This window comes from Moschus berezovskii, chromosome 4, assembly GCF_049115385.1.
Source record: "Moschus berezovskii isolate FMDL1 chromosome 4, NW_MosBer_1.0, whole genome shotgun sequence".
NCBI lineage: Eukaryota > Metazoa > Chordata > Mammalia > Artiodactyla > Moschidae > Moschus > Moschus berezovskii.
Window position 1 is genome coordinate 117,207,861 of NC_142463.1, and position 26,061 is coordinate 117,233,921.

General features: G+C 37.7%; 1 protein-coding gene across 2 annotated transcripts in view; it reads left to right on the plus strand.

Moving 5' to 3' along the window:
• ATF6 (activating transcription factor 6) overlaps positions 1-26,061 on the plus strand; it is a 250,627-nt gene that overhangs the window by 96,160 nt on the left and 128,406 nt on the right. The window contains exons 13-14 of one of the 2 annotated variants that reach the window (XM_055401458.2): positions 3,670-3,737; positions 7,820-7,934. In XM_055401458.2, coding sequence (XP_055257433.2) covers positions 3,670-3,737; positions 7,820-7,934 — 183 coding nt within the window. The remainder of the gene's footprint in view (positions 1-3,669; positions 3,738-7,819; positions 7,935-26,061) is intronic. The other variant, XM_088835977.1, reaches the window with a different exon arrangement.

The window sequence follows — 26,061 nt, forward strand, 5'->3', positions numbered from 1 at the left end:
TTATGTCAGTCTCTTCTGCCTGTGTTCTCCTCTGGGAGTTTTATAGTATCCAGTCTCACATTTAGGTCTTTAAATGACCTAAATTTTGAGCTTATTTTCATGTATGGTATTAAAGAATGATCTTATTTCATTTTTTTACATGTAGTGGTCCTATTTTCCTGGCACCATTTGTTGAAGAGACTGTTTTTTTAGTACTGTGCATTCTTGCCTCCTTTGTCATAAATTGACCATAGGTGCATGGGTTCATTTCTGGGTTTTCTGTCCTGTTCCATTGATCAATATTTCTATTTTTGTGCCAGTATCCTACTCTTTTGATGACTATAGCTTTATAGTATAGCCTGAAGTCATGGACCCTGATTCTTCCAGCTCCATTTTTTTTTTTTCCAACATTGCTTTAGTTATTTGGGATCTTAAAAAGACTATTTTAAAAGCAAAACTTACAGCATCTTGTTGTAGGGTGTATAGTTTGTTTAGACGTAAAATATAAGATAATAAGAACAAAAAGGGAGGGGGATAAAGGAATTATACTCTTATAAAGTTTTTATATTGTTCAAGTAATATTTGAAGGTAGACTAGTAGCTTAAAGATCAAACTATAATCTCTAAAGCAACCACTAAAACTGAGCACAAGGAATAGCTAAAAAGGTGACATCGGCAGTAAAAATGGAATGCTAAAAAAGTGTATGTTTCAGGCAAAAGAATAAACAAATAAAGAATAATTAGGATAAATAGAAAATATATACCAAGATAGTGGAAACAAACTCAACTGTATTAGTAATTAAAGTTTATGGCCTAAACATATCAATTAAAAGGGAGAAATTATCAAACTAGATTTTCTAAAAGGGAAGACTCAACTATATGCTGTTTGCAAGAAATGACACTTTAAACATAAAGACACAGACAGATGCAAAATAAAGGGTGAAGTGTGTTTTATGTGCAAACACTAAGCATTAGAATGCTGATGTGGCTATGTTAATCAAAGTTCAGTTCAGTTCAGTTCAGTCGCTCAGTCATGTCCGACTCTCCGCGCCCCCATGAATCACAGCACGCCAGGCCTCCCTGTCCATCACCAACTCCCAGAGTTCACTCAAACTCATGTCCACAGAGTCGGTGATGCCATCCAGCCATCTCATTCTCTGTCGTCCCCTTCTCCTCCCGCCCCCAACCCTTCCTAGCATCAGAGTCTTTTCCAGTGAGTCAACTCGTCGCATGAGGTGGCCAAAGTATTGCAGTTTCAGCGTTAGCATCAGTCCTTCCAATGAACACCCAGGATTGATCTCTTTTAGAATGGACTGGTTGGATCCCCTTGCAGTCCAAGGGACTCTCAAGAGTCTTCTCCAACACCACAGTTCAAAAGCATCAATTCTTCAGCGATCAGCTTTCTTCACAGTCCAACTCTCACATCCATACATGACCACGGGAAAAACCATAGCCTTGACTAGACGGACCTTTGTTGGCAAAGTAGTATCTTTGCTTTTTAATATGCTATCTAGGTTGGTCATAACTTTCCTTCCAAGGAGTAAGCGTCTTTTAATTTCATGGCTGCAGTCAGTATCTGCAAAACAAAGTAGATAGAGAATATTACAGAAGACAAAGAAATTTTATATTGAGCATTAAATCAAGAAGTTCAAACAATTCTAAATGTATAGTCTTCAGATGACAAAGTTTCCAAAACATAATGCAGAAAAATGACAGAACTAAAGGGAAAAACAAATCTATAACATAATTGGAGATTTTAACATCTTTCTCACTTCTATGTAAATGTCTCACTTTTTTTTCTGATTGTGACCTTGTGCTAAGTCCACAGAGCCAAAAATGTTGAAGTTCATGGCCAAATTTTCACAAGTCCCTTTGTTTATTGGTGTAACTCTTGAATAGGTAAATGGCATGTTCAGTTTCTGTTTGCCTGCTGTCTCTATAAGTAACTAAGCTTTCTTTAAAGCCTACCCACTCATTTCTGAGTGTATGGAAAGAAAGTCTGGCTTTTTTCAGACTTTTGTGCTTATTTCATATGTGCCAATGTAGCAAAATCATTTAAAATTCATCAGCTATTTAATCTGTTTAGTTTAAAATTTATATTATCCACTAGCTGTAGTTTAATTTTGGCTTTATTTACTACTTGATAAGCATATCAGTAAGTATAATATTTTATTATTTAAGTATCTTTTTCTTTTCATTTCATGTGTGCTCTTTTTATTTTTGTTTAATTGTTTTTGAGCACTTATTATATTTTAAGACCTACATTAGTTTTTCATAAAATAAGACCCTTGACTTGTTACAGAACCAGGAGTAGGAAGCCCTCTGTTCATCCCTGCATATTGGTTCCATCTACCACCAAACAAAATTGTTCCCTCGTCTCTTCCCTTAACCCTTTGTATATTCTTGTGTTTTAGCATTATACTGTATTGTCTTCCCAGTCACACTGCAAGCTTCTTGATGGCAGAAGTCAAATCCTGTAGCACCTGTGCATGTAGTAGGCACATTCTGTGAAAGTTTGACTGCTGAAGGAGGAATGGATGGATACAGTAACAGACAAATGCTAGTAATCTCGTGATTAAAGTCAGTTAAGTCACTGAAACAGTAATAGTGAAGTCAATTCCTAATGTGCTCTGGAACTCTGATAGTCTTAAAAACTTTTCTGAAGATCAGTTTACAAAGCTGCCAGGGTATATAAGAAGACATAGTGCAAAGCAGATGCTAAGTGGGAGAGAAGTTTCTACTGTAGTCTTTGTAGACCACTAATGGTTCCAGAAGTCGAAGAGTCATTGGTGAGAGCTCTTTAGTGATGGACTCGTCTATAGGTCTATTTAGGCATGAAGACCTTTGTGTTTACTCAAAGTAAACATTAGGATCTAGTTTTGTTATGAACCTTTCATACTCTGGGCTTCCCTTGTGGCTCAGCTGGTAAAGAATCTGCCTGCAATGCGGGAGATGTGTCCCCGTGTTGGGAAGATCCCCTGGAGAAGGGAAAGGCTACACACTCCAGTATTCTGGCCTAGAAAATTCCATGGACTGTATAGTCCAGAGGTCACCTAAGAGTCTGATATGACTGAGCAACTTTCACTTTCTTTTCATACTTTAGGAAATTTTCATTGGGAAAATAATTATTTGAGACGAACACAAGTTGTTAATGATTTCCCTGGTGGCTCTGACAGTAAGAATTTCCCGGCAATGCAGTAGGTCTGGGTTTGATCTCTGGGTTGGGAAGATCCCCTGGAGAAGGGAATGGCTACACACTCCAGTATTCTTGCATGGAAATTCCATGGACAGGGGAGCCTGGTGGGCTACAGTCCATGGGATAGCAAAGAGTCAGACATGCCTGGGCGACTGATGCTTAAGTTGTAATACATTCAGTGATACTTGTATGAGCTGGTCATAAAACCTGTGATACTGGACTAAGTTTTGTGGCTATATCTTGAATCTTTATGGGAAGTCCCTTAAATGTCTTACTGTCCATAAGACACATCTTTCGGCCTAGAATATGACCAAATGAGTTCTAATTTCTTTATTGGTATTTAGTTATATAAACTTAGTATGTCAGAATATTCTTGAAAAAAACTTTAAGAATACTTTATTGAAGTTTAATAAATGTAAATATAGAATGAATCAATATAGGAAACTTTTCATATAATTTCATTATGTAACATTAAAACATTTTCTTTTCTCTCAGGGTGCTCTGGAACAGGGCTCAAATTCTCAGCTAATGGCTGTCCAATACACAGAAACCACTAGTATCAGGTAAGAAAGTGTGGAGGCTCTTGGTTAAGGAATTCTAAATACCTAGTATTTCAGTAGTGTTGTAATGCACACTTTGCTTCCATCTTAAACTTGTTCTCATCATTATCCTATAGAAATAGATTGTTAAGCTATAGGTAGTAACTTATAGATCTCTGTAACCAGAATATTTCATTCAATTACTATGTGTATGTTAAAAATATATTCGTTTTTTGACACATTATTATGATGGCATATTATTTCTTCATTAGTTAAAAATGTTTTTAATCTCTCAGTTCAGTTGCTAAGTTGTGTTCAACTCTTTGTGACCCCATGGATAGCAGTACACCAGGTCTCCCTGTCCATCACCAACTCCCAGAGTTTACTCAAACTCATGTCCATTGAGTCAGTGATGCCATCCAACCATCTCATCCTCTGTTGTCCCTTTCTCCTCCCGCCTTGAGTCTTTCCCAGCATCAGGGTCTTTTCAGATGAGTCAGTTCTTCATATCAGGTGGCCAGAGTATTGGAGTTTTACCTTCAGCATCAGTCCTTCCAATGAATATTTAGGACTGATTTCCTTTAGGATGGACTGGTTGGATCTCCTTGCAGTCCAAGGGACTCTCAAGAGTCTTCTCTGACACCACAGTTCAAAAGCATCAATTCTTCGGTGATCAGCTTTCTTTATAGTCCAGCTCTCACATCCATACATGCACTGGAAAAACCATAGCTTTGACTAGACGGACCTTGGTTGGCAAAGTAATGTCTCTGCTCTTTAATATGCTGCCTAGGTTGGTCATAACTTTCCTTCCAAGGAGCAAGCGTCTTTGAATTTCATGGCTGCAATCACCATTTGATGTGATTTTGGAGCTCAAAAAAATAGTCTGTCACTGTTTCCACTGTTTCCCCATCTGTTTGCCATGAAGTGATGGGAACAGATGCCATAGTCTTAGTTTTCTGAATGTTGAGCTTTAAGCCAACTTTTTCACTCTCCTCTTTCACTTTCAACAAGAGGCTCTTCAGTTCTTCTTTGCTTTCTGCCATGAGGGTGGTGTCATCTGCATATCTGAGGTTATTGATATTTCTCCCAGCAATCTTGATTCCAGCTTGTGCTTCCTCCAGCCCAGTGTTCCTCATGATGTACTCTGCATATAAGTTAAATAAGCAGGATGACAATGTACAGCCTTGACGTACTCCTTTCCCTATTGGGAACCAGTCTGTTGTTCCATGTCCAGTTCTAACTGTTGCTTCCTGACCTGCATACAGGTTTCTCAAGAGGCAGGTCAGGTGGTCTGGTATTCCCATCTCTTTCAGAATTTTCCACAGTTTATTGTGATCCACACAGTCAAAGGCTTTGGCAGTCAATAAAGCAGAAATAGATGCTTTTCTGGAACTCTCTTGCTTTTTCGATGATCCAATGAATGTTGGCAGTTTGATCTCTGGTTCCTCTCTCTTTTCTAAATCCAGCCCGAACATCTGGAAGTTCACAGTTCACGTACTGTTGAAGCCTGGCTTGGAAAACTTTGAGCATTACTTTACTAGCGTGTGAGATGAGTGCAGTTGGATGGAGGAGCCTGGTAGGCTGCAGTCTGTGGGGTCGCTAAGGGTCGGACACGACTGAGTGACCTCACTTTCACTTTCACACATTGGAGAAATGGCAACCCACTCTAGTGTTCTTGCCTGGAGAATCCCAAGGACGGGGGAGCCTGGTGGGCTTCCGTCTGTGGGGTCACACAGAGTCGGACACGACTGAAGTGACTTAGCAGTAGCAGCAGTGCAGTAGTTTGAGCATTCTTTGGCATTGCCTTTCTTTGGGATTGGAATGAAAATTGACCTTTTCCAGTCCTGTGGCCACTGCTGAGTTTTCCAAATTTGCTGGCATATTGAGTGCAGCACTTTCAAAGCATCATCTTTTAGGAACTGAAATAGCTCAACTGGAATTCCATCACCTCCACTAGCTTTGTTCATAGTGATGCTTCCTAAAGCCCACTTGACTTCTTATTCCAGGATGTCTGGCTCTAGGCTGGTGATCACACCATCGTGATTATCTGCATCGTGAAGATCTTTTTTTGTATAGTTCTTCTGTGTATTCTTGCTACCTCTTCTTAATATCTTCTACTTCTGTTAGGTCCATACCATTTCTGTCCTTTTTTGTGCCCATCTTTGCATGAAATGTTCCCTTGGTATCTCTAATTTTCTTGAAGAGATCTCGACTTTCCCATTCTTTTGTTTTCCTCTATTTCTTTGCACTGATCACTGAGGAAGGCTTTCTTATCTCTCCTTGCTATTCTTTGGAACTCTGCATTCAAAGAGTATATTTTTCCTTTTCTCTTTGCCTTTCACTTCTTTTCTTTTCACGGCCATCTGTAAGGCCTCCTCAGACAACCATTTTGCCTTTTTGTATTTCTTTTAATCTCAGACTTGCTATTTAAAACTGAAAACTGCTTGAACCTAAACTACTATTTAAAAAACAGTTTTTAAAAAATGTTTTAAAGTATTTATAGTTTTTTCTTTATTCATGTATTCTGCATTTATGAATCTTCTTACTTGAGAAAATTTATTTGTACCCCCAATCAATACTCAAAGTACTTTCATGGTCATTTGCATTCCCAGGTGAATTTCAGCAAAACAGTACTCTGACTTCCTGTTTCAGCTCTCATACTGTAAACACTTGTCCTTTCTGAGATCTATTTAGTGCCATATTTTTTACATTGTATTTTTGCTTGTTAATTCATCATTTAAAATTGCCCCCAAGCGTAGTTTTGAAGTGTGCTGCCTAGTGTTTGTAAGAGCTCGAGAAAGCTGTATTGTGCCCTGTAGAGAGAATCTGTGTTCGATAAACTTCATTTGCACAGGGGTTATAGTGTTGTCGACCGTGAGTGCTGTGTTAATGAGTGAACAGTATTTGTTAAAGAACGTGTCTTTAAATGGAAACATATAAAGCAAGGTTATATGTTGATCAGTTAACAAAAATGCTGAAACTAAGGGCTCACAGGAACCTAACCTGTATTTCCCTTAGGAGAATGGTTCAGTGTTTTCTCATTCAGAGTTCTCACTGACTGTACAGAACATAACTACCGTAAATAATAAAACCTGTGTAGGCAAAATATTATAGTTAGAAATGGCCTATTGAGTACGTGAAATTATTTCAAAGGAAGGTTTTATGGCTCATTTATAATTTCCTTTTAGGTCAATCATTCCCTCCTCTTAAGTTAATAAAAGTTTGAAGACATAGAAGAACTTGTAAGAATTAAATATATATGATTTTTGTTTTTGAAGAAAAATAAGCATTTTTTTACTCTCTTTAACTTTTGGGTGTTAGCTTACTGTGCTAAACAATAAAAGACTCTGAAGATATTATTAAGAACTATGTTAATACCATTTGAGTACATCTTTCGGGATATGATGTGGTTTGAAGCATTACATTTTTAGATATAATTTTACCAAGGCACTGACCTGATACTTTTAATATCTATGGCTAATAATTGTTGAGTGACTCCTATGGAACAGGACCCATAGGAGTAACATGCTTGGTACTAATATCTTTGACCCCAGGGACAGTCCTGAAAGGTTTATGTGGTTACCCTCATTTTACTGATGAGGAAAATGAAGTTGCTCAGGGATGGATTTCCCCAAGAATGCCCAGCTGAGGAGTGGAACAGGAATTCAGAGACAGGTATATTTGTTTCCAAATCCTAAGCTCTTTTTCACCTTTTGTACAGCCTCATAGACAAGTGTGCTTTCACAGATTTGACAGAATGGTGAAAAAGAACTTTTCTTCAGACTTAATTTTTGTTACCAAAATTTTAAAATCATGGAAACTGATGCAAAAGTCTGTTTTCTGGTACTTCTGTTGTTTTTACATGCTTTGCAATGCACTTGACTGTCTCGTACATTTTAGAGCCTTGATTCAGAAATAAGAGTTTAGCTTTAGTGAACTGGATCTTAGCTTTTCAAAATGTTATTATAAAAATTGCTGCCAAAATGCTACTAATATTTTGGTTGAGAGAGATTCTTATGATTCAAATGTCACCTTAGATTAGGAAGCATTTTTGAGAGGATACAAATTCATCAGTGTAAGAGCACTTTGCCATTTTCTTACTTCAGCAGGAACTCAGGGAGTGAGCTACAGGTGTATTATGCTTCACCCAGAAGTTACCAAGACTTCTTTGAAGCCATCCGCAGAAGGGGAGACACGTTTTATGTTGTGTCGTTTCGAAGGGTAAGTTCATTTTGAAAGAATAAAAGAAATATTTTTGAATACTTGCTGTACATAAGGCATTGGGCTGAATTCTGTGGAAGATAAAAATATATGAGATAGGATGCAATATAAAATAAATTGTTTGAGTGGAACACTCTAAGTGCTATAATACAAGCTTGACTTTGAGCTGTTCAAGTTAAGAAGAGGAACGTGGAGTTGATACCAGACAATATTTAGAAAATATAAGCTGCTTATTGATTTTTATTCTTTGTTGTCCCTATAGCCATGTTGTTTGTTTATAACTAAAGGAAAAGTAAAAACATAAAAATTTCTTTTTAGGCTTTCCCATTTGGTTATTGGAAAGTAGACTTTCTAAATTTTAGGTTAATATGAGTTATGGGCTGATTAATACATTACTTGTGGAATATTTGGATCTATATGACTGAGACTTTCTATTCTTTTTTCTCTCCTTCATCGAGCATTTACTCTTATTAGTGAAGAATATATAAGATAATTAGTCACCTATGCAAAAGAAAATGTTTATATGACCACTTCTGAATGTTACAGATATTAGACTAAATGGGGTAAAATGCATGGCTTATTTTCATGCCATCTACTTTACCTCTAAAATGAAAATACATTTTTCATAGAATTGCCATTTGAATATCTCTGTTTAAGTCCTGTATCTTAAACCAGTAACACATGCTGCTGCTGCTGCTGCTAAGTCACTTCAGTCGTATCCGACTCTGTGCAACCCCATAGACGGAAGGCCACCAGGCTCCCCCGTCCCTGGGATTCTCCAAGCAAGAACACATGAATAGGTTAGAATTCCTTGCGAGTTTGTATCCTAGGTTTTTCTTTTTTTAAAGAATGTAGAGAGGCATGATAGAAATAAGCATATGCTGACAATAAACAATTCATTCTCTGATTATTGTCACAACTCACTATCACTGAAATTTTCAGTTAATTCTTTTCCCGAAGTATAAATATCTAGCGGCTCAGAATTTTGGACTTGAAGATTAGGGTAGTCAAACATTTCATGTATGTGTAGTCATTAATCAAATATGTTAGGAGATTTGGGATACTATAGTGAAGGTACCTCATGACTTCTGCCTTTTCTCAAAAATTCCCTGTGCTCACTCTGTTCTCTCAGATGTAATTGGTGTGTTTCTATACTGCACCAGCCTCAAAATTCATTTTCAGCAGCAAGGGGGCAGCTGAAAACAGGGTTTCAGCAAAGCTCCAGTTCTCTTGGCTGATGAGAACTTAGTGTTGCTTTGGGTTGACTCAATCATGTTAGGGGGAAATGTAAATGGGATCCAGCACTATGAAGAAGAGACTTGATGGGTGTTGAAACGAACGTGTTGATGTGTATATATAATGAATATAACCACAAAAGAAACACTGAAATAGCTGAATACTTTTCCTTAGGTTTGGGGTACTTTCTGTATTATTTGATGAAAACGGTACAGTATACATTAAAAGTAGCAATTGTCAAGCCACAGATTGACATCATGACTAGTAACATTTTTCTAGGGAGGAGAACAAATATTTGTTATGAAGAAAATTATTGTAGCCTTAAAAGGACTGTGTTTTTACAAAGGAAGATGAATGCTATTCTTTTTTTTTAATGAATACATTACATTTCTTACATTTGTAAAAACTACTTCTCATTAGTTTGCTGTGAAAAGTGCTACTAGAAAATTATTTGTCACACTCCCTCCAATCTTTTGATGTTCTGGAAGGAACTGTCTTATGTTTAAGAAAACTGTTGGACTCTCACATTCTGTTTGAGTTTTTCATTTCCTAATTACTGATTTATCATATCTTATTGTTTTGTATCAAGGAAAAGTAAGGATAAGCATGAACTTAACTAGATAACAGTTGTTAGAAGTCATTAGAGATAGCATCCTTTTTTACTTTTTCTTGCTTTATTTTATTTCAGCAGTAGGGGGAAGGAAGTTAATTTTATCATCATGACTATGTCATTGGACGGGAATTTGATTCTTAAATCCTGGGTTGTTTTTTTTGTTCTTGCTAAAATGAAAATCAGAGACATAATGAGCTCATGCTTACATGCTTAGTTTTCTTTTCCATTTGTTTCAGTATAAAATATTCTAACAGTTTTATCAGAAAGGCAGGTGGCATCATTTCTTGTACAGAAAGATGTAGAAATCTCAATAAAAATAAATAAGGGAAAAAAGAGAAAGATGTAGAAGTCTCACTCAGGCTCTTAATTTCATTGACAGAAGTTACTGTAATTGATATTGTGTGACTGCATTAGAAATTAAGAAGTATAGGAATTTTGATGCCTCCAGGTTTTGCTTAGTATAAATGAAAATTAACGGAACCAATAAGTAAACCATATTGTTTTATTTTATAATTGGACATGTGTTTAACAAATATTTTAATATATTAAAAAGTAGATGTAGCTATTGGCTGTTTAGTTTGCCATTATTTAATAAACCAACTCTTACATTTCATAGCTTGGAACGTACACTAGACCTCATGGAAAATTAGAATAGCGGCTTGTCATTCCTGATTCAACAGCAGCTCCAGTAATTCCACTTTAGTCTTTTTCTCACATATCTTATTCAGACTCCCCAAACATAAAAGAGAGTTTGATTATATATGTATAATTATATGGAATTTCTGCAATAATCTGGCTCATGATCCATGGTCCATTTATTTGTGACCAAGGAAATAGGGTGGATTTCTTTAAATGTACCAGCAAGTTTATGCAGAAGGAATAGCTTGGACCACTAGTCTGAGAAAAAGATTGTGATGAGCCATTAGAGCTTCATAAACTGTTTATTATATGACATAACACCTGCTTTTTTTTAAAAAAGTTCTTTCTTTATTGGTCCCTAGTTTTTTGGTCTCAAAGGCTTGTCTTCTCATATGTATCACAAGCCTCTGAAAGGCAGAATGTGTCATGTTCTTTTTTATTACTTCAACGGACACTCAGAACAATGCCAGTCACTCAGTGTTTATTGAACACAGCAATTTTTTGTATGATTCACTAAGGGAAAGTTCATTGTTTTTCATAATCATTTAAGGTGTATATTTACATCTGTTTTGCTTAGAGAAATTTAAATCTATTTTGCTGATCTAAGAAGTAACATGGGCAATGCCAAATTACAGCAGAAAGTTCAGTTAGAGATGACCTGTCTTTGCTTTATTTATGGTTGTACTAGCCAGAGATGTATCATCTTTGTGCTTGCCTCTGAATCTTAGCTCTAGAGCTAAGAAAAAAATCACCTTGGTGAAATTATTGGAGTGGATTGTTGTTGGACCTCTTTGCTTTTTTTTTTGTGGAGAGGGGTTGGTGTCTAGTATCTCTGCAGATTCAAGCAGCATGAACCAGAAACTTGTAACTTTGGACAAAGAATAAGAAAGACTCTAATAGTGCAGAAAGGTTGACTGGTAATATTAATGATTCAAAATGTTTGCCAAAGGTTTATTCCCACAGAAGGCCATAAAGAAGAGTTTCACAGAATGACAATCACATTTTCTAAGTTAATGCCTAAAGTAATACCTAATACATGCTTAGAAGAGTGGCATATTTTCTTAATGTATATTATTTATTTCTTGGAAATTTTTGTTTAGTGTATAACTTTATATAAAATCTTCAGAAGCAAGAGGAATTTCTTTAGTAATCAAAGGAAATTAATGTATAAAGTCTACTTCAAAAGGATACAGCTCCTTTTGTTCTGGGACTTCACAACTACACATGGATCTTGGAGTTTGGCCGTTTACTTATCTCTGCTTTTATGGCCTTTTAGCCAAATTCTTCCTCTGGCTGATAAAAGAAGTGACTAAATGAATTTGGAAAAATACTTGCTATTTTAAAAATATGTCTTTCAAAGAATTAATCTCAAAAATATACAAGCAACTCCTGCAGCTCAATTCCAGAGAAATAAACGACCGAATCAAAAAATGGGCCAAAGAACTAAACAGACATTTCTCCAAAGAAGACATACAGACTGCTAATAAACACATGAAACATCGCTTAACATCGCTTGTTATTAGAGAAATGGAAATCAAAACCACAATGAGGTACCATCTCACGTTGGTCAGAATGACTGCTGTCCAAAAGTCTACACACAATAAATGCAGGAGAGGGTGCGGAGAAAAGGGAACCCTCTTACACTGTTGGTGGGAATGCAAATTAGTTCAGCCACTATGGAGAACAGTGTGGAGAGTCCTTAAAAATCTGGAAATATAACTGCCATACAACCCATCAATCCCACTGCTGGGCATACTCACCAAGGAAACCAGAATTGAAAGAGACATGTGTTCCCCAATGTTCATTGCAGCACTGTTTACAATAGCCAGGATATGGAAGCAATCTAGATGTTCATCGGCAGATGAATGGATAAGAAAGCTGTGGTAATCTACACAATGGAATATTACTCAGCTATTAAAAAGAATGCATTTGAATCAGTTCTAATGAGGTGGATGAAACTGGAGCCTATTATACAGAGCAAAGTAAGCCAGAAAGAAAAACACCAGTACGGTATACTAACATATATATATGGAATTTAGAAAGATGGTAATGACGACCCTATATGCATGACAGCAAAAGAGATACAGATGTAAAAACAGACTTTTAGACTCTGTGGGAGAAGGCGAGGGCGGGATGATTTGAGAGAACAGCATTGAAACATGTATATTATCATATGTGAAATAGATTGCGAGTCCAGGTTTGATGCCTGAGACAGGGTGCTTGGGGCTGGTGCACTGGGATGACCAATTAAAATAAATTTCAAAAAAATGTCTTTTCTTAGAAGAGAGAGACTTAAAAAAAAAATCCTTATTTTAGAAGTCTTTTTTCCAAATAAGTTGTTATCTTACTTTAAGATATACTGTTATCCAGGTCTTAAGCACATTATGAAAAATAGAACAGAGTTGTCTGAGGATCCACTTAACCTGAGTTTCAGTTCAGTTCCGTCGCTCAGTCGCATCCGACTCTCCATGACCCCATGAATTACAGCACGCCAGGCCTCTCTGTCCATCACCAACTCCTGGAGTTCACTCAAACTCATGTCCACAGAGTCGGTGATGCCATCCAGACATCTCATTCTCTGTCGTCCCCTTCTCCTCCCGCCCCCAACCTTTCCCAGCATCAGAGTCTTTTCCAGTGAGTCAACTCATCGCATGAGGTGGCACAGTATTGCAGTTTCAGCTTTAGCATCAGTCCTTCCAATGAACACCCAGGACTGATCTCCTTTAGAATGGACTGGTTGGATCTCCTTGCAGTCCAGGGGACTCTCAAGAGTCTTCTCCAGCACCACAGTTCAAAAGCATCAATTCTTCGGCAATCAGCTTTCTTCACAGTCCAACTCTCACATCCATACATGACCACGGGTAAAAACATAGCCTTGACTACACGGACCTTTGTTGGCAAAGTAATGTCTCTGCTTTTTTAATATACTATCAAGGTTGGTCATAACTTTCCTTCCAAGGAGTAAGCGTCTTTTAATTTCATGGCTGCAATCAGCATCTGCAGTGATTTTGGAGCCCCCCAAAATAAAGTCTGACACTGTTCCACTGTTTCCCCATCTATTTCCCATGAAGTGATGGGACCAGATGCCATGATCTTTGTTTTCTGAATGTTGAGCTTCAAGCCAACCTTTTCACTCTCCTCTTTCACTTTCATCAAGAGGCTTTTGAGTTCCTCTTCACTTTCTGCTATAAGGGTGGTGTCATCTGCATATCTGAGGTCATTGATATTTCTCCCAGCAATCTTGATTCCAGCTTGTGCTTCTTCCAGCCCAGCATTCCTCATGATGTACTCTGCATAGAAGTTAAATAAGCAAGGTGACAATATACAGCCTTGACGTACTCCTTTTCCTATTTGGAACCAGTCTGTTGTTCCTTGTACAGTTCTGACTGTTGCTTCCTGACCTGCATACAGGTTTCTCAAGAGTTTAGTTAATGATTATATCAATAACATTATATGTCCATTTTCTTTTTCATTCTTATACAAATATGGATACCTTTAATGTATACAGCCATTATAGTTTACTTTCACATTCCAGTCCTCTATAATGAAAAGGACATATTTTTGGGGTGTTAGTTCTAGAAGGTCTTGGAGATCTTCATAGAACTGTTCAACTTCAGCTTCTTTAGCATTACTGGTCAGGGCATAGACTTGGATTACTGTGATATTGAATGGTTTGCCTTGGAAACGAACAGAGATCATTCTGTCATTTTTGAGATTGCATCCAAGTATTGCAGTTCAGACTCTTTTGTTGACTATGAGGGCTACTCCATTTCTTCTAAGGATTCTTGCCCACAGTAGTAGATATAATGGTCATCTGAGTTAAATTCACCCATTCCAGTCCATTTTAGTTTGCTGATTCCTAAAATATCAACGTTCACTCTTGCCATCTCCTGTTTGATCACTTCCAATTTGCCTTGATTCATGGACCTAACATTCCAGGTTCCTGCAATACTGCTCTTTACAGCAGTGGACTTTACTTCCATTACCAGTCCCATCCACAACTGGGCATTGTTTTTGCTTTGGCTAATTCCCTTCATTCTTTCTGGAGTTATTTCTCCACTGATCTCCTGTAGCATATTGGGCACCTACCAACCTGGGGAGTTCATCTTTCAATGTCCTATCTTTTTGCCTTTTCATACTGTTCATGGGGTTCTCAAGGCAAGAATACTGAAGTGGTTAGCCATTCCCTTCTCCAGTGGACCAGATTTTGTCAGAACTTTCCACCATAATCCATCCGTCTTGGGTGGCCCTGTATGGCATGGCTCAAAGTTTCGTTGAGTAAGACAGGGCTGTGGTCTGTGTGATCAGATGGGTTAGTTTTCTGTGCTTGTGGTTTTCAGTCTGTCTGGCCTCTGATGGAGAAGGATAAGAAGCTTCCTGATGGGAGAGACTGACTGAGTTAGAAACTGGTTGTTGTTCAGATGGATGGGGCCATGCTCAGTAAATCTTTAATCCAATTTTCTGTTGATGGGTGGGGCTATGTTCCCTCCCTGTATTTACCTGGGGCCAAACTATGGTAGAGGTAATGAAGATAATGGCAACCTCCTTCAAAGTTCTCATGTATGCACTGCTATACTCAGTGCCCCCAGCCCTGCAACAGGCCACTGCCAACACATGCCTCTGCTGGAGACTCCTGGATACTTACTGGCAAGTCTGGATCAGTCTCTTGTGGAGTCACTGATCCTTTATCTTGGGGCCTGGTGTGCATAAAGTTCTGTTTGTGCCCGCCAAGAGTTTGTTTCCCAGTCCTTTGTAAGTTGTGGCAGCTCTATGGTGGGTTAATGGCGACCTCCTCCAAGAGGGCTTATGCCAACTCAGGTCTGCTGCACCCAGAGCCCCTGCCCCTGTGTCAGCCTACTGTTGACCTGTACCTCCACAGGAGACACTCAATCACAGTTCTTAATCTCAGTCTCTGTGGGGTCTCTGGGTCCTGAAGCAGAGCAAAGTCTAATAGAGTTTTGCCAAAAGAACGCACTGGTCATAGCAAACACCCTCTTCCAACAACACAAGAGAAAACTACACATGGACATCACCAGAGGGTCAATACCAAAATCAGATTGATTATATTCTTTGCAGCCAAAGATGGAGAAGTTCTATACAGTCAACAAAACCAAGACCGGGAGTTGACTGTGACACAGACCATGAACTCATTGCAAAACGCAGACTTGAAGAAAGTACAGAAAACCACTAGACCATTCAGGTTTGACCTAAATCAAATCCCTTACGATTATACAGTGGAAGTGACCAATAGATTCAAGGGATTAGATCTGATAGAGTGCCTGAAGAACTATGGACAGAGGTTCGTGACATTGTACAGGAGGCAGGGTTCAAGACCATCCCCAAGGAAAGGAAAGGCAAAAAGAAAAGATGGTTATCTGAGGAGCCCTTGCAAATAGCTGTGAATAGAAGAGAAGTAAAAGGCAAAGAAGAAAAGGAAAGACATACCCATCTGAACGCAGAGTTCTAAAGAATATCAAGGAGGGATAAGAAAGCCTTCCTCAGTGACCAGTGCAAAGAAATAGAGGAAAACAATAGAATGGGAAAGTTTAGAGATCTCTTCAAGAAAATTAGAGATACCAAGGGAACATTTCATGCAAAGATGGGCACAGTAAAGGACAGAAATGGTATGGACCTAACAGAAGTAGAAGATACTAAGAAGAGGTGGCAAGAGTACACAGAAGAACTATACAAAAAAGATATTCATGACCCAGATAATCACAATGATGTTGTCACTCACCTAGAGCTAGACATTTTAGAATGTGAAGTCAGGTGGGCCTTAGAAAGCATCCCTACGATCAAAGCTAGTGGAGGTGATGGAATTCCAGTTGAGCTATTTCAATTCCTAAAAGATGATGCTGTGAAAGTGCTGCATTCAATATGCCAGCAAATTTGGAAAACTCAAGTGGCCGCAGGACTGGAAAAGGTCAGTTTTCATTCCAATCCCAAAGAAAGGCAATGCCAAAGAATGCTCAAACTACCACACAATAGTGCTCATCTCACACACTAGTAAAGTAATGCTCAAAATTCTCCAAGCCAGGTTTCAACAGTACGTGAACCGTGAACTTCCAGATATTCAAGCTGGTTTTAGAAAAGGCAGAGGAACCAGAGATCAAATTGCCAACATCCGCTGGATCATCAAAAAAGCAAGAGAGTTCCAGGAAAACATCTACTTCTGCTTTTGACTATGCCAAAGGCTTTGACTGTGTGGAACACAACAAACTGTGGAAAATTCTGAAAGAGATGGGAATACCAGACCACCTGACCTGCCTCTTGAGAAATCTGTATGCAGGTCAGGAAGCAACAGTTAGACCTGGACATGGAACAACAGACTGGTTCCAAATAGGGAAAGGAACTGTATATTGTTCCTGTATATTGTCACCCTGCTTATTTAACTTATATGCAGAGTACATCATGAGAAACATCCCAGAGTACATCATGCTGGGCTGGATGAAGCACAAGCTCGAATCAAGATTGCTGGGAGAAATATCAATAACCTTAAATATGCAGATGCGAAGAAGAACTAAAAAGCCTCTTGATGAAAGTGAAAGAGGAGAGTGAAAAAGTTGGCTTAAAGCTCAACATTCAGAAAACTAAGATTATGGCATCTGTTCCCATCACTTCCTGGCAAATTAATGGGGAAACAGTGGAAACAGTGACAGACTTTATTTTCTAGGCCTCCAAAATCACATCAAATGGTGACTGCAGTCATGAAATTTAAAGACGCTTACTCCTTGGAAGGAAAGTTATGACCAACCTAGATAGTATATTAAAAAGCAGAGACATTACTTTGCCAACAAAGGTCCGTGTAGTCAAAGCTATGGTTTTTCCAATAGTCATATATGGATGTGAGAGTTGGACTATAAAGATAGCTGAACACTGAAGAATTGATTCTTTTAAAGTGTGGTGTTGGAGAAGACTCTTCAGAGTCCCTTGGACTGCAAGGAGAACCAACCAGTCCATCCTAAAGAAATTAGTCCTGAATATTCATTGGAGGGACTAATGCTGATGCTGAAACTCCAACACTTTGGCCACCTGATATGCAGAAGTGACTCATTTGAAAAGACTCTGATGCTGGGAAAGATTCCAGGCAGGAGGAGAAGGGGAGGACAGAGGATGAGATGGCTGGATGTCATCACCAACTCAATGGGCATGAGTTTGAGTAAACTCCGGGAGTTGGTGATGGACAGGGAGACCTGGCATGCTGCAGTCCATGGGGTCTCAAAGAGTTGGACACGACTGAGCAACTGAACTGACGTGAACTAACTATACTTTACCAACCCCTTTCACATATGTAATCTTAGTTCCACACATATATTAAAGTATTCCCAGTTTTACTTTACACATGGAAATACTGAGGCACAGAGGGGTTAAGTAGCTTGTCTAAGGACACAGAAATGGTATACAGTAGAAATAGCAATAATTGAGGTGTTCCTATTTAATACAATGATTTTTTTTCTTTACATTCTGGTGCTGCATTTTAGATATATTGCAGAATATTTAAATAGCAAGATTACTCTGTTCCTCCAAAGCCAAGCATTTATTGTTGCCAAATCTGCTGGCCAGTTTTGCTGGATTTATTATATAACAGTTAAAATATTTTGTTTGTTAATTACCAGACTGTAGATTAAGTGCTTTTGTTAGGTTATACTTTCATAATAGTAAAGAATAAGTTAATGGTCTGAAAGATTACAGTATCGCTTCAGATTTGAAACCAAGGGAATAGAATATATAGGCTTTGAGAGTTTCTGGTTTCTTTTAAAACAGTTTAGGGGGAAAAAAAATCTTTGCTGTGTCTTGAAAAGGAAGAACTTTAGCCAGAATAGACACTGTTTTAATGACTGGTACTCTAGAACTTCTCACAGAGAAGAGTGGGTTTTGTGCGTGTGTCACTGCATTTTATTATGCGTTCTGTATATGGCATGCCGGATTCTTGAGATGAGAAATTTTTGATCTCAAGCTCCTTGTTAAATATGAGTTATTGTTGTGTGGTTTCGGGGGATTTAGTCATTTGTTCCTTGGCTCTGTAACAGATTCCTAGCTAACATTAAAAAACGTTTCTGTTATTTGGACTTTTCAGTTATGAACTGTAATATAACTTGTTTTATGTTTGAAAAATGACTGTTCAATAGTCTTTATAACTAGACTTGTAAGTAGAATAGCCATGGACACAAAGAACTTATAACTCATAATTTCAAGTCTTCAAAATTTTCTGGATGGTGGGCAAGTCCATCTGAGTCAGGATAATTTTCAAGCCTTTAGTTATTCATGTGCTATATTTAGTAATCTTTATTTTATGATGTGTTTTCACGTGCATTTGTTTAAGCTCCTTTTATCGATTGCAAGCTTTCTCTGGGCAGGAATAAAGTTATTTCTCTGGTCTTTTTACAAAGTCTGTTGCAATGCACTGCAGACTGTGTAAAGCAAGTCCTAAATAAATGTTAGGTCTCAAACTGCTATTTATTTGTGTCTTTTTGCCTTATTTTTTATGTCCTATTGTTCAAAAGATTACTAGAGATGAGATTTCCAGAAACAAGGAAATTTTTCTCAGTGAACATTTAAAATTATTTTTATTATTTGAATAACTGTGGGAAAAATTTTAAATATATAGTCTACTTTGATGTGGATAGATTTTTAGCTATAGAATAGAATGACTTCTAATGTTACCCCTATTCTTCAGGTGGGATTTGATAATTGATAAAAGTTTTGATAGTTTCCTTCTCATCAAACTTCAAATTTTTCATAATGGAGTAAGAAAACATTTCCTGAAAGCAAAACTGCATTTTAAGAAAAAATATTTCTTCACATCATGAATATGTGAGGGAAAATGTTTTTTAAATAATTCATAGATGCAGCCTTTAGTGATTTGCATTCTAACCCCAATTCTGCCACTTACTATTTGACTTTGGACAAATCACTCATCTCTCCTAATTTCAGTTTCCTGATCTGTAAAATGATCAGGGAAGCATTTAGCAAATGCAGATTTGCATTAAGTTAGAACAGATTTGCATTTTCCTTCTAACTCTAGAAATCTGAAATCTATAGTCTTCTATTTGTGTGTGTGTGTAGGTATTTGTCTGTATATGTGTTTCTGTGTGTCAACACTGTCCTTTTAAAGGTCTATAGTGTTGTGTTAAAAACTCTTTAAAGTTACTAGAGTGACTTAGTCTGTTGGAGTTAGAACATTTTAAAGGTTTTAAAATACAACCATAGCAAAAACAAAATGTCAAGTTACAAGATAGACCCATAAGTTAATGAGTTTGATTTTTTAATTGCTAGTGGCCTTACAATTTATCTAATAATGGTTTTAGAGTGCTTATAATATGCCAGTCTTTAATCCTGAGGTAGGTAAAATTATTATCTTCACTTTACAGATGAGCAGTCTGAGGCACAGACAGGTTGATTAATTTGTCCAACGTGACATAGTTTGGAAGTGACTGAGCCAGCATTAACTTACAGAGTCTGGTTCCAGAATCTGTGTTTCCAGCCACTTCTAAATATTGCCTTTCTAGAACTTTTAAGTCCAAGTGTCTTATCTTTCAGAATATTCAGCTTGGATTTTAATTCAAGATTTTGATTCCACTGATCCATCTATTCAAAACATAGTTTAAATGCTTCTGGTTCATTTTCCAAAGAACAAGACCAAAGATAACGCCCTGTGGAAAAGCAGGACCTATGCTATGAAGAGTAATATTGTAAGAGAAACAGAGCTACCAGGGAAATACAGAGGAAATGATTAGAGATATAGAAGAAGAATTGGAACAGTACTACAGATGAAGGAGGAAAAAATCTATTTTAAAACATGGAGGTCAAGGAAGAAGAATTCAAAAAGGAGATGGTCAGCAGTAACTCACTGAGAATGAGATGAGGAAAGCCCATTTGGTCTGTATAAACATGGAAATAATTGGTGACTTGAAGAGTATAGTTATGGTAGAGTAATCTGGACGGAATCCAGATTAGAGGCTGAGAGATAAGATTGTGAAGGAAATAAAGTGGCGGGCTTGATAAACTTGGCACTGAAGGGAAGGGGAAATAGCCTGGATACAGGTAAAGGGAAGAGAACTAAGGTGTATATTTGTGTATGTGTGCGTGTGCATGCATGTCTGCACACATGTGTGTTTAAGGAGAGATATAAAGTAAAGAGAGATTTGTTGTTGCTGCTGCTGCTGCTAAGTCGCTTCAGTTGTGTCCGACTCTGTGCGACCCCATAGACGGCAGCCGACCAGGCTCCGCTGTCCCTGGGATTCTCCAGGCAAGAACACTGGAGTGGGTTGCCATTTCCTACTCCAATGTGTGAAGGTGAAAAGTGAAAGTGAAGTCGCTCAGTCGTGTCCGACTCGTAGCGACCCTATGGACTGTAGCCCACCAGGCTCCTCTGTCCATGCGATTTTCTAGGCAAGAGTACTGGAGTGGCTTGCCATTGCCTTCTCCGGAGAGATTTGTTGTTGTTGTTCAATTGCTAAGTCATAATCGGCTCTTTGTGGCCCCATGGACTGCAGCACGTCAGGCTCCTCGGTCCTTCACTATCTCCCAGAATAGTCACAGAGAGACTGTTATGGTTAATTTATATACATATAAATATAAGAATGGAGTGCATATTTTATTTTTGACAGATGTTTTAAAGGAAAATAAACATGTCAGTGTTTGTTCCTCATCTGTATTAATGTGTTTCTATTTAACTCAGAATATGGAGGAAGTTAAAGAAAAATTTTGATTTGCAGTAGGACTACAAAAAATAAAAGGAAAAGTGGAATTAAAACCAGATTTCTACAAAATAAAATCATATTTAAAGTATTCCTTGAGATATCAAAAGTCTTCTAAATCTGAAACAGGGAGCTGGTTTATAATAATGGTAAAATGTTTTTAAAATTTAAAGGTGATAGAACTATTTCTAATTTAACAAATGCATAGATGGTCTTCGAATTTTTCCTCGAAAAGGTGGAAAACTAGCAAAGTAGACTGTTAAATCATTTTATGTTTAAACAGAATTTGGTGCTAGCTTTTTGATTATGTCATAAAACTTAATTATGGAGGAAGCAGTTATTATAGTTAGGAAAACTTGTGTTACAGTCTAACTCAGGTGTAAGGTCTGAAATGCTTATGTCCTTCCCTCCCCTTTATTTGGTGATTTCTTCATTTTAGACTATGGTTTGTTTAACTTTGACACCATCAACAAATCTGAACACTGACATGTAGTTGGTTTTTCTTGAAAGATCCTAAGGCTTTAATAGGTATGTGGTATTCATTTCAAGACATTGATGCTAATCTGTAAAGAGTCTGTTATGGTTGGACTTTGAGGAGTTTTCCAATTCCTAGTATAGAATCACAGTGGAAACCAGCAGAATAGATGATTAGCTGAGACCAGAGTGTGGCGTACGTCTAACTAAATAATTATGCAACTACTTGCTTAATGTCTGTTTCCCTTGTCAGGCCTTAAGCACCTGAGGGCAAGAACCATCTCCATCTTAGTCATCACGCTATCCATAGTATCCAGCCTAGTATCAGGCATAGAGCAGGTATTCAGTAAATATTGAATGAATGAACAAACTGGATATCAAATCCATTAGTTTGACGGATGGATTCTAAATTAGTTTATAACATCACTATAATGTGATAAACAATTTGTGATAGACCAGCTTCTTGATTACTTTTATCAGGACCATCTAGGTCTCATGGTAAATCTAGAAATCAGTCTTTAGAAATTAGTAAATTTAAATGCATTTTATACTGCATAGGAAATATAACCAATATTTTTTAATAATTTTAAATGGAATATAATTTATGAAAATATTAAATGACTGTGTTGTACACTTGAAACTAATATAATACTGTAAATCAACTGTTTAATAAAGAAAAAAAATGCTTCAAGAAAAGCTTGTCAATCTAATCTTCCATAGCCTATATTTTAAATAATTTATATAGAGTCATCTGTGTCTGATTATAATATACCTAGAAGTAAATCTTGAAAATAAAATATATCATACAGAATAAGCAAGCCTCTGTTAAAGTTTTCTAGCTATTTTTCTTCTCATTCTGTTACTGAATAGAAATTCAGTAACTTTTATTCTACTGAGTATGAATCTGCCTTGGAGGGGGTGTTTACTTTAAAGTTCTTTAAAGAGACTATTGGGCTTCCCTGGTGGCTCAGAGGTTAAAGCCTCCGCCTCCAATGCGGGAGACCCGGGTTCGATCCCTGGGTCGGGAAGATCCCCTGGAGAAGGAAACGGTAACCCACTCCAGTATTCTTGCCTGGAGAATCCCATGGACGGAGAAGCCTGGTAGGCTACAGTCCACGGGGTCGCAAAGAGTCGGACGCGACTGAGCGACTGAACGGAACGGAACGGAAAGAGACTATTGCGTTCTTCCTGTTAAACATGCTTTGAATTAGTAGCATTTGGATATCTGTTCTTGTGGAGGTACAAGCAGTATAAAAAGAATGATACATAGGCAAAACGTTTTTCCTTGGCTTTGGAATGAAAAAGCATCCAACTCAGAATTTTGCAGGCAGACATTTATCTCATCAAATATTTATCCACTAATTTCCTATATATTTGACTCTGATCTTCAGGCTCCTATTTTGCCTGAAAAATCAGGCCTCAGACTGAACTGAGTGATAAGAAAGTGGAGGTCCTTAGACTGATGTAGATCAGAGGTTCTCAAACTTTTCAGTTTCAGGAGTCCTTTATATTTTCCCAAAAGATTTCAAAGAAACATTAGTGAGAAGAGTGGCATGGTTTTATATTTTTATGAATCTCTTTAATATCTGGCTTAGTAGAAGTCAGCTGGATTCTCATATGTGCTTCTGCATTAATCATTTCCTTTCTGCTGAAATACATGAAGAAAACCTGACCTCACACAGATAATGTAGTTGGATACAGAAGGAATATTTTCAAAGCCTTTCCAGATAATTGTGGGTATTCTTCTTTGATGCCATACCAAAATTGAACCAGAGATAGTTTTTTCAAGGGTACTTTAAGTGTAGAAGCCAAATCTAAGAACTTTTAGTACTCTGATGCATTAAAATCCATTGGTTTTATGTTGCCCTTTGAATGGATCTCTTCTCCATGCATGATTTTGTAACATCACACATTGGCCATTTGGAAAAATTTGGCTCATTGAGATATACAGATCTTCCAAATATTGACACATTTTATTATACAATATTTAAAAAATCATACTGTTTAATACCACCACAAGTCTTATCTGAAAAGTCTTTAAGTATTGTTGTTGTTTAGTCGCGCAGTTGTGTCCGATTCTTTGCGACCACATGGACTGTAACCCACCAGTTTCTTCTGTCCAGTGGGATTTTCCAGGCAAGGATACTGGAGTGGGTTGCCATTTCCTCCTCCAGGGGATCTTCCCAACCTAGGGACCAAACCTGCATCTCCTGCACTGGCAGGTGAATTCTTACCACTGAGCCACCCAGGAAGCCCCAGTAGTACTAACTGTTAGCATCCAGTAAACACCATTATGAAGAAAGAGAGTCTTTAAGTATTAGGAAGCTGTTAAGTTCATGGTAACAGATGCAGATTTTTCAAAATTCTATTTTTTGCTTGAAGGCTCAGATTTCATCACTGTCAAAATGTTGTCAGTTGTTTTCCTTGAAGTGGCAACCTCCTTTAACTCATTTGTCTATCAAATACCCAGTCAAAATAACTATTTGTCTATTCAACATTCTTTTAAATAAAACTGATATTACATTAAAAAGTTGCCAGGAGTTCCCTGGTGGCCTAGAGGATTCTGGGCTTTCACTCCCATGACCCAGGATCAGTCCCTGGTTGGGAAACAAATCTCAAAAGCCATGTGGCACAGTGAAAAAAGAAATTTTTTTCCCGGTTTTTCTTTTTTTAAAAAAATTAATTTATTTATTTTAATTAAGGATAATTACTTTACAGTATTGTGGTGGTTTTTGCCATACACTGACATGAATCAGCCATGGGTGTACATGTGTTCTCCATCCTGAACCCCCCTCCCACCTCCCTCCCCATCCCATCCCTCTGGGTCATCCCAGTGCACCAGCCCTGAGCACCCTGTCTCATGCATCGAACCTGGACTGGCAATCTATTTCATATATGATAATATACATATTTCAATGCTATTCTCTCAAATGATCCCACCCTTGCACAGAGTCCAGAAGTCTCTTCTTTACATCTGTGTCTCTTTTGCATATAGGGTCATCGTTACCATCTTTCTAAATTCCATATATATGTGTTAGTATGCTGTATTGGTCTTTTTGTTTCTGACTTACTTAACTCTGTATAATAGGCTCCAGTTTCATCCACCTCATTAGAACGGATTCAGATGCATTCTTTTTAACGGCTGAGTAATATTCCATTGTGTATATGTACCACAGCTTTCTTATCCATTCATCTGCTGATGGACATCTAGATTGCTTCCATGTCCTGGCTATTATAAACAGTGCTGCGATGAACACTGGGGTACATGCATCTCTTTCAATTCTGGTTTCCTCGGTGTGTATGCCCAGCAGTGGGATTGCTGGGTCGTATGGCAGTTCTATTTCCAGTTTTTTAAGGAATCTCCACACCATTCTCCATAGTGGCTGTACTAGTTTGCATTCCCACCAACAGTGTAAGAGGGTTCCCTTTTCTCTGCACCCTCTCCAGCATTTATTGTTTGAAGACTTTTTGATAGCAGCCATTCTGACTGGCATGAGACGGTACCTCATTGTGGTTTTGATTTGCATTTCTCTGATAATGAGTGATGTTGAGCATCTTTTCATGTGTTTGTTAGCCATCTCTGTGTCTTCTTTGGAGAAATGTCTGTTTAGTTCTTTGGCCCATTTTTTGATTGGGTCTTTATTTTTCTGGAATTGAGCTGCAGGAGTTGCTTGTATATTTTTGAGATTAATTCTTTGTCAGTTGCTTTGTTTGCTATTATTTTCTCCCATTCTGAAGGCTGTCTTTTCACCTTGCTTATAGTTTCCTTCATTGTGCAAAAGCTTTCAAGTTTAATTAGGTCCCATTTGTTTATTTTTGCTTTTATTTCCGTTACTCTGGGAGGTGGGTCATAGAGAATCCTGCTATGATTTATGTCAGAGAGTGTTTTGCCTATGTTTTCCTCTAGGAGTTTTACAGTTTCTAGTTTACGTTTAGATCTTTGATCCATTTTGAGGTTATTTTTGTGTATGGTGTTAGAAAGTGTTCCAGTTTCAGGTGGTTGACCAGTTTTCCGAGCACCACTTGTTAAAGAGATGATCTTTTCTCCATTGTATACTCTTGCCTCCCTTGTCAAAGATAAGGTGTCCATAGGTGCATGGATTTATCTCTGGGCTCTCTATTTTGTTCCATTGATCTATATTTCTGTCTTTATGCCAGTACCATACTGTCTTGATGACTGTGGCTTTGTAGTAGAGCCTGAAGTCCAGTAGGTTGATTCCCCCAGTTCCATTCTTCTTTCTCAAGAATGGTTTGGCTATTTGAGGTTTTTTGTATTTCCATACAAATTGTGAGATTATTTGTTCCAGTTCTGTGAAGAATACCATTGTAGCTTGATAGGGATTGCATTGAATCTATAGATTGCTTTGGGTAATATACTCATTTTCACTATATTGATTCTTCTGATCCATGAACATGGTATATTTCTCCATCTGTTTGTGTCATCTTTGATTTCCTTCATCAGTGT